Raw genomic sequence first — 14,012 nt, 5'->3', positions numbered from 1 at the left:
CATATGTAGGAAAGGAGTTGGAAGAAATTCTATCTGCTGCACCCAGTGTAAACTATCGATGCATAAGAGATGCAATGGTAATACAGGTAGATTAACAGATAGAGTTGTCTTTGTATGTGGCAGATGTTCAGGAACAATAAGCACTAAGAGCACACAGGAATTAGATTCTCTCAAATGCCTAGGAGGCTCTCTTGAGGTTGTAGATAGTTTCTGTTACCTACGTGACCAAATTAGCAATGGTGGAGAATACTCTGAAAGTATTGTTTCTAGAATAAGAATTGAGTGGAGGAAGTTTAGAGAGCTTTTACCTCTGTTGGCAACAAAAGGCTTCTCTCTCTCAGAATGAGAAGTAGACTATATGATGCTTGTGTATGAATGGCTATTCTCCATGGTAGTGAGACATGGGATCTGAATGCTGAAGACATGCATAGACTGGAGAGAAACGAAGGTAGTATGCTCTGTTGGGTGTGCAACATCAGTGCACATATACGACAAAGTGCAAATGTACTGAGAGAAAAGTTGGGCATAAGAGGAATCAACTGTAGCATGCAAGAGAGAAGACTATGTTGGTTTGGACATGTGATACTTATGAATGAGGACAGCTGCATAAAGAAGTGCCGATCACTGAAAGTGGATGGTACCTGTGGAAGAGGGAAACCCAGAAAGACATGGGATGAAGTGGTAAGGACTGATTTCAGGAAGTTGGACCTCACAAAGGAAATGATCATGGAGTGAGATGTCTGGCGATATGAAGTTCTTGAGAAGACTCGCCCACATCAGCAAAACTGAGTTCTGGAAGCACTGTGTGTCCCACCCACATTCAACAAGAAAACTTCTCACACACTCTACCACAATGAACTAAACATCTCTACATCCCTTCTCTTCTTCACATTTCCACTTCATGTACTATGATTACCTCACACTCCCTAATCTTGCCCTCTTGGCCCAGTGCCACTGTATCATTGCTTTCTGCTTGCTTCTGACCTGTGCATTATATCCACATGCCTTGTCTCACTCTATTATTGCCATCTGCTAGACCCCAACCTGGGTGTTCCACCCACACATAAGAAAACTTTTCCCTCATCCTACCCCAACAAACCAATCTACATTTCTTCTCTTTTTCGCATTTCCTCCTTTGTTCACTAAATCTAGCTCTCACTCCTCAATCCTGTCCTCACACCCCTTTTCCTCTGTATCATTGCTACTCGGTAGCCCCTCCAACTCTATATATACCCAAGTCTTTCTCCACTTCGCAATATCCTGTCACTTATATTATGGCATTTGAACCTCAAGGGTATGCCCTGGCACTTGCCACTATCTATATCGCTCTCTCCCTTTACTCAACCATCTCATTTATATTCTGATCCCTGTTCCTTGTGAATATGCCCAGCATGTTGTCACCATCTCCATCCTGCAGTCTCTCACACGCTCTCTCTCTCTTTTTCCTGCACTTCCCTCAGGTTGGGCAACCATATATTTTCTTTGTGGCAGCACACCTGTTTCTGGTAGTCATTCAAGTAAAAGCTATAAAGTGTATCATCATCATCTTTTAATGTCCGCTTTCCATGCTAGCATGGGTTGGACGATTTGACTGAGGACTGGTGAAACCGGATGGCAACACCAGGCTCCAATCTGATTTGGCAGAGTTTCTACAGCTGGATGCCCTTCCTAACGCCAACCACTCAGAGTGTAGAGGGTGCTTTTACGTGCCACCGGCACGAAGGCCAGTCAGGAGGTACTGGCAACGGCCACGCTCAAAATGGTGTATTTTATGTGCCACCCGCACAAGAGCCAGTCCAGGGGCACCGGCAATGATCTCGCTATTTATTTGTATTTCTCTTCAAATGCCTTCTATTTATATTGTATTGCATGTGTTTAAAAATTGTCATGTGGTTGTATTACTTGTACTTTTCCTGAAAAAATCCATAGGACACATCTCAATTATAACAATGGAAGTCAATGTGAAAATAGGTTTTTGCATTACAGAATTCCATATTATGGTAAAGCTTTCAGAATGCAACTCCTCAATAATGTGAAATTGTCTTTCAATAAGGTGGGATCGTTGACTGTTATAAAATTGATGTCTCACTGGCTGTTTGTGCTTAGTTCAATACTGTATATCTAGTCAAAATAGGTGTTAAGTTTCACAGATCGCATCTATATGTCCAACTGCACCACAACTGTGACCACTAACCGTGAAGCTTAGCCTTAGGTTTTGTTGCTTTAAGGCCAAAATAACAAAGAAAATACTGAATCTATTGCAATATCAAAACAAACAAATGTATTAATATACATATACAAGATTCAGACTTACTGTGTAGTTGTATAAAAGTGTTAATGGATATTATTTGTTGACTCACTAGTTTAAAGAAAAGAGATATACATTTAAATCTTACCAGGTACAAATCTTTTATCAACTTTCCACTGTTATGTACTGTTCTACCACAGTAACTATTCACTTTCAATTATATGTATATATATATATATATATATATATTGATAGGAAGGACAACAAAAGAAAGAAAGGGGCCTTGATATTATGTAAATAAAGGAATTTATCTGTAAAAATATGTGATACTTATTCGGTAGCCATGATAAAACTCTGAGTTTCGGATGCCGGGGTGGGAGCCCACGCCAACATCATTTTTCACAGGAATTTTCAATGGCTGGATAACTGAAGAGATGTTGGCGTGGGCTCCCACCCTGGCATCCAAAACTCAGAGTTTTATCATTGCTACCGAATAAGTGTCACATATTTTTACAGATATATATATATATATCATCATCATTGTTTAACGTCTGCTTTCCATGCCTAGCATGGGTTGGACGATTTGACTGATAAATTAGGGTTAAAAAAAAGAACAAATGAAATAAAGCAGTCTGGTACTATGTAGACTGCCAAAAATAAGGCACCAAATAGAAATAAGAGATCAAATCAACAAAAACAATGTAGATATATATACAGAAAAGTGTTTCATCTCTAACAATGAGATGAATAGTCCAAAAAAATAATAATCTTATTAATAGCTCATTTCAAACAGACATTTAATAAAATAAAGCTGTTTACCTCTTAGTACATAGTACAACAGTTTAAAAAAATCATCGTTGGGGGCTTCACCAAGAACAACAATTTCATTATCTTTCTTTGGCGTCTAAATGAAAATTTAAATAAGACAAATGAAAAACAAAATAAAATAACCTAGGACATTAAACAGAATTTCTTTCAGTTGTATTTAACAAATGATACAGAATAAAAGCTATATCCTTTCATTTATGCCACTAACGCCCTTGAGAAAAGTTTCTATGTCACAAAATATAAACTACTCTTAGTATATATATATATGATCTTGTGTTTTTGCTTTCTTTTAATAAGTTAGAAGAGAGGTAGTGCCTATGACCATTGCAGGCCTTTCAGAGACTGATTCAGTTGATGTTTAACCTTAACATCTATAGAAGAATGTGGGCAAGGATGGAGTTCTAGAGGGTTGTAGTCCTGGATTGGAATGAATGATGATGTATTCAATGAAGGTTCTGGGAGATGTTACATAATAAGGGTGACAAGAGGAGGACAGATGAGTGGATCAGATCAACCTGCATGATAGGAGTATGCAAACAGCAGAAACCATTATAGTAGTTGTAGAAGAAGCCCCCCCCCCCGCAAAAAAAAAAGAAACCATACTTCTGTGAGCCCCTGGTTGTAGCAAATTGGTGGGTGAAACATGTTAAATCAGATGACTGGCCTTCTTTAGGTTTCACTCCTTGATGTGCAGCAGCATCTATGTTATGTTAGCAGTATTCCAATGTGGGACTTCTTTGAGCTCCGTAGAGTCTTAGTAACTAATAGCTGAAGTATTTCTCTGATTTAAAGTCTTTGTGATGTAGTTTTGATATATATGTGGATGGGGGGGGGGGGAGGAGTGTTCAGAGATAACGAGGCCTAATATTCACAGCAACTTTTTTAGTTCTCTATTAAAAGATAATGTTCTGTGAGCATTATAAACCATTTTTCAAAATTAAGTACTTATTTTTTTTTTTTATTAATGAGGTTGAAATATTTGATTACTTAACCTGCTGATATTGTAGTGTAATTGTAACGAGTTCACTCAAGCGAATCTTAGTACAGCACAGGGACAATTAATTGAATAGTTGGAGGACAATTGACATTTTGCACCTATTATCATATTTTAGCTTTGCAATCAAAACAGGAAATATATAACTTTTTAGTGCTCCCTCTACCCACTTCTTTTGCTGTCCCCTTTCCACAGCCTCCTCACATAGGATACTTTCTCTGGATTCACACTCTCTTCTTCTCCCTTACCTTTAAGGTGCCTGCCACACTATTTTTTTCTTGATTGTTCTTACTGCGCCCACTGTACGCTCATCAACATCTTCATCATCATTTCCCATCCGTTTTTCCATGCTGGCATTGGTTGGACTACCCCATTATTCCCTCATTGTCATCTTATAGCTTCTCAACTACCTCAACAAGCTTCTCTCATCTACACCCACAACTCTCATACTTCCCTTTCAATGATTCTTTGCATCTCTTGCCACCCTCATCTACTTCTACCTTTCTTGTTCAGCTTTCCCATGTACCATTCATTCATACTCAAACTTCTAATGTAGGATGCTCCTGGACAACCTTGACACAACCCACTTAATCATCTTTCCATTCTGTCTCCACTTTTTCACTAATCTCTGACACAAATCCCTTCTCCTGTCTCTTCCATACTATTTCCTCTAATAGCTTCTGTTTTGCTACTCTCCCTACTACCACATTTGCATATCTATAAATCCCATTTCTCTCTCATCACCCAGTCCAAATCATTGTACCATCTCTCTTTTATCTTCCTTTGATTGTAAGGACCATGTAAAAAGAAAGCAGCTGACATTAGGAAGGGCATCTAGTCATAGAAACTACGCTAAAGAAGACACCGGAGCACAATGCAGTCCCATTACTAATTGGATCCAGTTAAACTATCCAGCTATCTAACCCATTCCAGTATGTAAGTCAATGTTAAATGGTGATGATGGAATTAAAAAATATATCAAATGATAAACTTAGTTAATGTTAGATACAAACACAGTGCAGGGATTTTCTAACTCAGCATAGAGCTTGGTGCTATGGAAGCAGTTATTGTCACAGCTATATTAGAGTGTATTCTGTTGTGATTTGAATTTGTCAATATCAGCTGGAAAAAAATAATCATTAAATTATTATAGACTAACACTAATACCTAATAATAATAATAATAAATGTTGACACACTTGATTGTCAAAGAAAAGTATCTCATGTAATTGGCTCCTCAGACATGAAATGCTATAGTCTGGGCTTTGACTATAATGTAACAAACTATTATGCAGAGGTTGGTTGTGTAGGTTCCCTGGGTCCCTATAAGGAACAAACAGCTTTCAGTAGTTGAGATGTTATTGCTTACTTTGCAAAATTTCAAGAAGAAATATTATGTGAAACAATATCATGTTATTACATCCTCATCATTTCACATCTATTTTTTCCCCATACTGGTATGGATTGGACAGGTTTTTCAGCATTTTGTCACTTATATATTTTTGTCCACATAGCAACAGAGAAAACTGCTAGTCTTTGTTGTGCAGGTTTTCTTCTTTCAGTCAGTAAATACTCTTAATATCATCAACAACTCCAGAGTAAAAATATTTTTGTTACTGTTATGACATTATGTTATTGAAATATTGCTGATGAAATTGTTTACCAAAGGTCAGTTAAGATCAAGCAAACTTATGACCAATGGTGTAGCAGCTATAATTACTTTTTGCTACACAGTGTATCTAGAACTATATTATATAGTTTGACTTTTCTTTCTTAAGATATTAAGTTATGGTTTAAGTTATCTGACTGATATTTCTAGCAGGTTGAATGACCACATAAAGACTTCCTCATTGGTTCATCATTTCTGGATCTTACAATATCTAGCATCATCTGTCTATAGTCAGTTCAACTCTCAATGAAATTGACTTTGTCTTCATCTCTCAAGGGTGTTCATATAAGTAGTAGTCATAATCAACTATATGCTTCATTCTTATTTTGAAGTCAGAAATTATTATTATAACAGTGGACTGACAGAATTGGTAGAGATAAAATGTCTTGTGGTATTTGTTCCAGCTCTTCGATTGTCATTTGATATAGATTAATTCACTTCTACAATTTGTTGTTTCAGCAACATGGACTGCATTTCTTTGAGTACATAATTGACAACTGAACGGATCTGAATTGCACTGATATTAAAAACAAGAAAAGAAAAACACACAAAAAGGAGAAATTAAAAAAGAATAAAAAAGAAGAGAAATGCAAAGATACTCACAATATTAGCAAATGCAGCGGCAGTTTTATAATGGAAAGCCAAGTCTAACATTGAATGGATGTAGAGTACTTCTGAGAAATAGTTTCTTTCTGGATAATCATTACTGAAGTGTTCAGCTGCAATACGCCAGTTTTCTATAACCCCTGTAAGGAAATGATAGGAGAGACATTGAAATGATATTGCAGTAAAGAACGGTTCTGGTTGCTAGCAAATCTATGGCATGCAGAGAGTTCTCAAACGACTAATTCCATTGTTCCAAATATACCATGCCTTGTTCTAGTGTGATGTTGAAATAATATTAAGCTGGGTAGTTAGTAGTTATAAACTATGCACATATCTAGGTTTGATATGACCTATATTTTAACCTTTTTGCAAATAACACAGCATCTGTGGTTAGTATAGAGAATGTGGTCAAATGCTGTTCTCACAGTTATCATATTGGCAGTTTTTGCTTTTTCAAAAAGCCCCCTAAGTTTATATCACAAGTCTACTCTGCTTTTTCTGTTATTAAGTTCTTAGCAAAGTGGTTTGTCCACATTACTTCATAAGCAGCAAAGGGCTAGTTTCCTGGTTTCTCTGGTATATATATTCCTCCCTAGATGGGACACAAGTCCACCACAGGATTATTCTGTTTTATTAGCTGAGTAGACTGGAGCAACATGAAATGAAGTGTTTTGATCAAGAACACAATGCATCGCCCAGTCCAGGAATCAAAACCATGATCTTATGATCATGAGACCAATACCCTAATCACTAAGCCATGTGTCTCCACTCCTTAAGAAAGTGACCTCTGCCTATCTATTTACACATCAATTGTTTAAAATATCTTAATTTCAATTCTAAGTGGCTTTGTGTAAATGAAATGGTTGAACAGACTAAGTAATGGACCATCAGTTCATGAATCAGTAATCAAAATCTGCTGTAGGTATTTTATTTAATTCTACATCCTCCCAGTTTATCTCTTTCCTGGTGAGTAGTTGCTGGGATGTTTTGGTATATAACAAGCAACAGATAAATAATCTGATGAGAAGAATTATTGTTTATCCACCTAATGCAAAAGGAAATGAAGTTGATTACAGGGTCTATGAGTTTCTGTCATTGATGAAATAATCAACTTTTGTTGGTGTAGACAGTATAATGGTGAATATGTGATTTGTGGTAGGGAGATGCAGTTGGGTACTTATGCTGAAATATCAGAATGAAAAATGAACATAAATAAAGAAGATACAGTTGACTTTATGACCATATAATTTCTCATTTAAATATATTTACCATAATATCTGTCTGGAAGTAGATTGATATGCATATGTGGATGAACTTGGCTGGCACTGGCATGGGGCAGCAGATCCCACAATAACGTTGGTAATTTGTAGCGGATATCTACTGAATGTACTTTTTCATACCTGTAATGATAGTGTTCAGTGATAAATAAGCAATATATAATATAGAAAACTCATGAGAGAAAGCAAAAGAACAAATCCATGAAAAAAAGGGAGAGAAATAATGTACTACAGTTTATCTTCTGATACAATGTTTTTTCAGCATTTTCACCTTGAACAAAACTGTAGCAATTTCAGTTTTCTGTTAGAACTTCACTTCTATTTTCTACTGGCTTAACTGTTTTGAACCATAAAATTAATATGGTGTTGGGCCAGCAGCTGAAAGGCTTATATCCTGTCATTAGTATTGCACTGTGTTTAAAACCAGTCCTACTAACAGCAAATAGGTAATATAGTGTGGAAGCACTCAACATTCTAAATAACAAGAACAGTAAAACTAACAGTTATTTTATTAGCTGGTAGTATTATGTTTAACTATTTCTGTAAGTATAGTTAAAAAGCAAATGGGATCCAACAGATACACCATATGAAGATTACATTTTCAGTAGTACCCAATGAGTTAGAAACTCATCATCACCAGCATCCACCCCATTGTTAACTCCTGTTAGGGAGTGATATTCTAAACCTAAAAACACATAATACATCCTTAGCTGTACTGTGCTACCCAGATTACATAAAACTGTGCTAACTCAGGTATGATAGAGACAGTAGTTTGTCAAGTTAAACATCTTACAGTAATTAGTTTTGTCTTCTTACATTCTAAATTTATAACTGGGTTCAGTAAAATAAATGCAACACATGCATGAAGTTGATTCAATTGACCTAATATAAAATATTTGTGGTTTTGTATTAATGCAGAAAACTAATATATTTCAATTCTTTATAGACCAAAGCTCCATTATTTACAGTGTTAAAATCATTCAAAAATAGCTATGTTGCTATTGATTATATAATCAGAAATATGAGGATGAGACTGTAGAAAGATTCCTAGCAGGTCCTCCTGAGATACAAGAAGAAGAATGAGATTTTAGTTCATTGTAATCATACAAAACCTAATCCCACAAATCACTGGGTACAAATATGTGAAAGGGAGAGGGTGATGAAGAGGTAGACAAGGAAAAAGAAGAGGTGGGGTCCTACCTAGGCACCGAGTAGCCTCAGCTAGGGGAAAAGGAGAGAAAAGGAAACTGTGAGCAACACCATGGAAAATTGGCAATGGTGAGAGTAAGTGTATAAACATAGCTCATATGTATTTTATACATACATGTAAGCATATATATGTACATTCACATATACATGTATCTTACATACAAACAAGCACATATATATCTGTATACTCATTATATGCACACAGCCACATACACATACATACTCACATATAAGTAAGAAATGACAGATATATATATATATATATATATATATGTTATAGGATACATAAAAGCAGGGAGAGTTGGAAGTGATAGTTGCAAGAAGACCATATCATGAAAGTCTTTAATAGATGAGGTGGAAATACACAGAAAGATTGTGCTCTTTTCCCTAATAATACCTAAGTTATAATCTATTATAAAATAGAAGTGGATCTGACTGTCTGTCTGTCTGTCATAATATGCATTAGAAGGAGGGAAAGAAGGGGAGGTATCGAAACATATGCCACAATGTATTTTTAGAAGGTGAGAAGAAAAAGTTGTTGAGAGAGAGAGATAGAGATAGATAGATAGATAGATAGATAGATAGAGAGAGAGAGAGAGAGAGAGAGAGAGAGAGAGAGAGAGAGAGAGTGCATGTGAAAGATAAATAGATAGTGTTGTCACTATAGTAACTAACAAGTTTTGATTTAAAACACAGGAATTTTAAGAGCAAGCTTGTCAACACAGTGCAATCCACTTCAATAAAAACTATATGTTTATATGATGGACTCTACCACCGAAGACAACGTATAAGTGTTCGGCTTTTGCCAAACAACCTGCACAAATGATTTGTTTATGATGATCAAATGTATGTGCTGTTCATTAGTTCACTCCCTCCATCAAATCACTGTTGCCTGAGCAGGTGCACAGTGTACCACATGTCAGGTGTCGAAGTGATCACAAAATAACATGAGAATAACTGCTGGTTCGGTGCCAAAATTTGAAATCATTATTATTAAGGTAAGAGAGCTGGCAGAATCCTGGGTAAAATGCATAGCAGCATTTCGTTCATCTTTAAGTTTCAAGTTCAAATCCTGCAGAGGTTGACTTTGCCTTTCATTCTATCAAGATCAATAAAAGAAGTACCATTTGTACACTGGGATCAATGTAATTGATTTATCCCTCCCCCTAAAATTGTGGGCCTTGTGGCAAAATTTGAGACCATTATCATTATCATCATCATGTTCTGAGGATGCATGGCGAAGTGATTAAGGTGTTGCACTCATAATCGCAAGATTGTGGTTTCAATTCCTAGACTGGGTGGTGCATTGTGTTGTTGAGCAAAAACACTTCGATTCATGTTGCTCTGCAATCACTTCGACACCTGACATGTGGTACACTGTGTGCCTGTTCAGACAACATTGATTTAATGGAGAAAGTGAGCTAATGTACAGTACATACATTTGATCAGTATAAGCAGATCATTTGTGCAGGTTGTTACGCAAAAGCTGAATGCCCATATGCTGTCTTCAACAGGAGAGTCCATCATCATCATCATATAAACTAAGTGATTCTTATCAAACTTCAAAGTGTTAAAGCATTTGATGAAGTTGTGTGCTACACTGGATTTTAAATTCAAACTACAAATAACAATTTTGGTTGATGGTTAACTTACCTTTGAAGGAATGTATTTACAAGGAAAACAGTAAACTCACCATTCTCTAGCTACTTTCATACAGTCTAAAAATATATCTTCAGACCATTTCAATGGATGATGTTTCCTTGTAATAACTAAAGCATGCCATGCATCATATTTAAAGGCATTTGCAGCTGTGAATGAGTGTTTTGATTCAATACGTCCAAACAAATCTTCAGCAGTAAAACTAGAAGAGAAAGTAAAGTAAAAAATGATTAACATTGTTGCATTCATTATATTAATAGTGTTAGATAATGTTGATATATTCAGTTAAGACAGTAAATTGCAAAACTACAAAGAACTTAACTGGTTGTGTGGATAGGATTTGATGACAGATTCTACTGTTAGTAATAGTAATGATTAAACAAATAACACTGGATTTGACTGTTAAAGAAGTAAACAAGGAGATTTCTCTACCAGATCTAAGTAGTGCTTCTTGGTATGGTACTTAATTTCATTGTAGGTCTGAAGATGATGAGCAAAAATGTGACAAGTTTAAATAGGTTTAAATTATGGTTTTATAAACCATAAAATTTGAGCTTTAGAATTTATATTTATAATATTCATGCCTACTCTGTAGATTATCTCAACGCATTGGCTCCTGAGAATCATTTTACGTTTTATCTCAGGCTCCCAATACGATATCTTAACTTTGACATGAACGGCATAATATTTTTACACTATACCGCACACGAAGCAACCATCACATAGGTAGTATTTGATACTTACATCCCACTGGAGGGTCGCGTGGTACCCTAGTTCATATTACATCCTAGATACCACATGACCTACCTGTGGGTTGTGTGGAAATTTTAGAGATATAACTATTACATACATACTAACTCTTGTTTCTTTCTTTCCAGGTTATTAATTGTCTATAATTTGCAAACTAGCATAATCTAAATTAGCAAACCTAAAAATAAATTAGCAAACCTAAAAATAAATTAGCAATACCAGGTATTCCAAAAACAGCAGATCCCATAATGAGCACCGATCAAAGCAAAGTACCAGTGACTCTCTTTCATAGTTCTAAGAAAAACCATTCTGAGCAGTTCCAGCAGCGAAGATGGAGATGATAATTCCCAATGTAATCTGTCTTCAGAAGATGATGATCTTTATCATCCTGCTGATACTTCTAGCATGTAACAAAATGATGGAATTGTAGTGGCAGAGTAGAAGGATAGGCATGATGTGCTAATGTTATCTATGAAACAGTGGAGGCGCAATGGCCCAGTGGTTAGGGCAGCGGACTCGCGGTCGTAGGATCGCAGTTTCGATTCCCAGACCGGGCGTTGTGAGTGTTTATTGAGCGAAAACACCTAAGGCTCCACGAGGCTCCGGCAGGGGATGGTGGCGAACCCTGCTGTACTCTTCCACCACAACTTTCTCTCACTCTTACTTCCTATTTCTGTTGTGCCTGTAATTCAAAGGGTCAGCCTGGTCATACTGTGTCACGTTGAATATCCCGGAGACCTACGTTACGGGTACACGTGTCTGTGGAGTGCTCAGCCACTTGCACGTTAATTTCACGAGCAGGCTGTTCCGTTGATCGGATCAATTGGAACCCTCGACGTCGTAAGCGACAGAGTGCCAACGCATCTATGAAACATGACCTTAGCTTCAGGGAAACAGAGCAAAGAGTAAATGATGTGGAAGTAAAGAAGCTAGAAATAATTCTCAGCTACAATACGATGAAACAAGGGACAGATATCTCTGAACAAATGGCGAGCTACTTCACACCGCTTAGAAAAAGCATCAGATAGTATCACAAGTTTGCTCTTGAATACCTGCTCAGCACAGCTGTAGTAAATGTTTTAGTGATATTTCGAAAGAACAATCAAAAGAAAGTGCAGATTTCAGAGTTTAGAAAAATCTATTATTGAATCACCCTGTAATGTGGACAATCACCCACCAACAACATCAAGAACTGCAAGCACTGGTACCTGCCATAACTTCAAAAGATGCAGTGAAAGGGACTAATCGAACAGAATAGTTCATAAAAGATGTGTAGACTGTTACAGCCAAATGAGAAATAGAATGAGTGCAAAAGAAGCAGATAAAAAAGCAAAAAAAGTAAATGCATATTGTGCTGAATGCACAGATAATCCTTCCCTTTGCCTTGCGTATTTCAGCAAGAAACATTAGGAATATTGGTCAATTAAAATTTTTGGGTACTTTCTATTGGAAGATCTCAAAATCTTTTCAAAAAGAACTATTTCGGTTTCCATGGCAAGTAAAATATTTTTCATTCCCTTCTGTTTCTATTAGGAAATCTACCATTTTTTTCAAAAAGAACTAGTTATTTATGTTTCAATGGAAAATAAAATTTTCTCAATACTCAATCTTTTATTTTACCTTATTACATGGTGATATCAGAAGAAAAACAAGAATCCCCCCCCCCAAAAAATTGTTATCTTAGTGTACCAACAACAGCACAAATCAAAGCAATTGGAACATACCAGCTCTCAGAAAGCCCATAGGAAAGAGATTAAAAAAAACAACCCGCTGGTGGACCGGGTGGGACTCGCTAACATACCACCATGACCCACCAGCAGGAGGTGTGGGAGCCAATGTGTTAATTTATCTCAGGCATTTAAATATTTTATTCGAGTGGCTTCATTAGATTTTCAAATATAATAAGATGAATACTTTAAATATTTTTATTTTGAGTTTCAGTTTTTCATATATGCAAAAATGCTTCCTTTTTCTAAATTTTGGACAAGTTATCCTTTACTTTTGTTATAAATAAACATTATTTCATTTGGAAGACCAGGTAACGCTGTATCACCTATAGGAGAATGGGTACATTTGTCTAAATACATACATAATGACTTAAGAGTTTTTACAGCTAGTTGTCCTTCTTCCTACAAACCAAATATTCAGCTGTGAAACAGCAGTGGAAATGGTCATCTCATAAACTAATCTCTTGCTTTAGATAAAAAGAAAGATAAATAAAACATGTTAGGAAGGTAGAGAACTTCCATAATGAAAGGAACCTGTCAATGGTTGATCAGTCCTACAACACCATCAGTGGAGTAAATTAAGATTCCCACACAGTATACTCACTGGAAGCATCTTGGTCATATTGAAGTATGAATCTCTTCATAAACTGCATATGTACATACACGCATATACTAAAATAGAGTTATTAGTAAGGGATTATTAATCTGGGCAAAATACCTTATAAGCTCTCTGTTAGTACAGCAGGCTAACAATATTGTTTAAATTCTCTTTACTCTTTTGCTTGTTTCAGTCATTTGACTGCGGCCAAGCTGGAGCACCGCCTTTAGTCGAGTAAATCGACCCTAGGGCTTATTCTTTGTAAGCCTAGTACTTATTCTATCGGTCTCTTTTTTTTTTTTTGCCAAACCGCTAAGTTACGGGGACGTAAACACACCAGCATCGGTTGTCAAGCAATGGTGGCGGAACAAACATAGACACACAAACACACATACATATATACACACACACACACATATATATATATATATATATATATATATATATA

At 36.2% G+C, this 14,012-nt stretch overlaps 1 protein-coding gene across 7 annotated transcripts in view; it reads right to left on the bottom strand.

The window, feature by feature from the left end:
• LOC106875681 (uncharacterized) overlaps nt 1-14,012 on the bottom strand; it is a 57,737-nt gene that overhangs the window by 11,034 nt on the left and 32,691 nt on the right. For all 7 annotated transcript variants that reach the window (XM_052966530.1, XM_052966524.1, XM_052966528.1 and 4 more), the window contains 4 exons: nt 10,524-10,691; nt 7,614-7,744; nt 6,342-6,484; nt 3,068-3,152 (listed from right to left, as the gene is read on the bottom strand). In XM_052966530.1, the coding sequence (XP_052822490.1) occupies nt 3,068-3,152; nt 6,342-6,484; nt 7,614-7,744; nt 10,524-10,691 (527 nt within the window). The remainder of the gene's footprint in view (nt 1-3,067; nt 3,153-6,341; nt 6,485-7,613; nt 7,745-10,523; nt 10,692-14,012) is intronic.

The sequence above is a fragment of the Octopus bimaculoides genome, chromosome 3 (genome assembly GCF_001194135.2).
Source record: "Octopus bimaculoides isolate UCB-OBI-ISO-001 chromosome 3, ASM119413v2, whole genome shotgun sequence".
Classification (NCBI taxonomy): Eukaryota; Metazoa; Mollusca; class Cephalopoda; order Octopoda; family Octopodidae; genus Octopus; species Octopus bimaculoides.
Note: the sequence above shows the minus strand (reverse complement) of the source record. Positions and strands in the feature narration are given on the sequence as shown.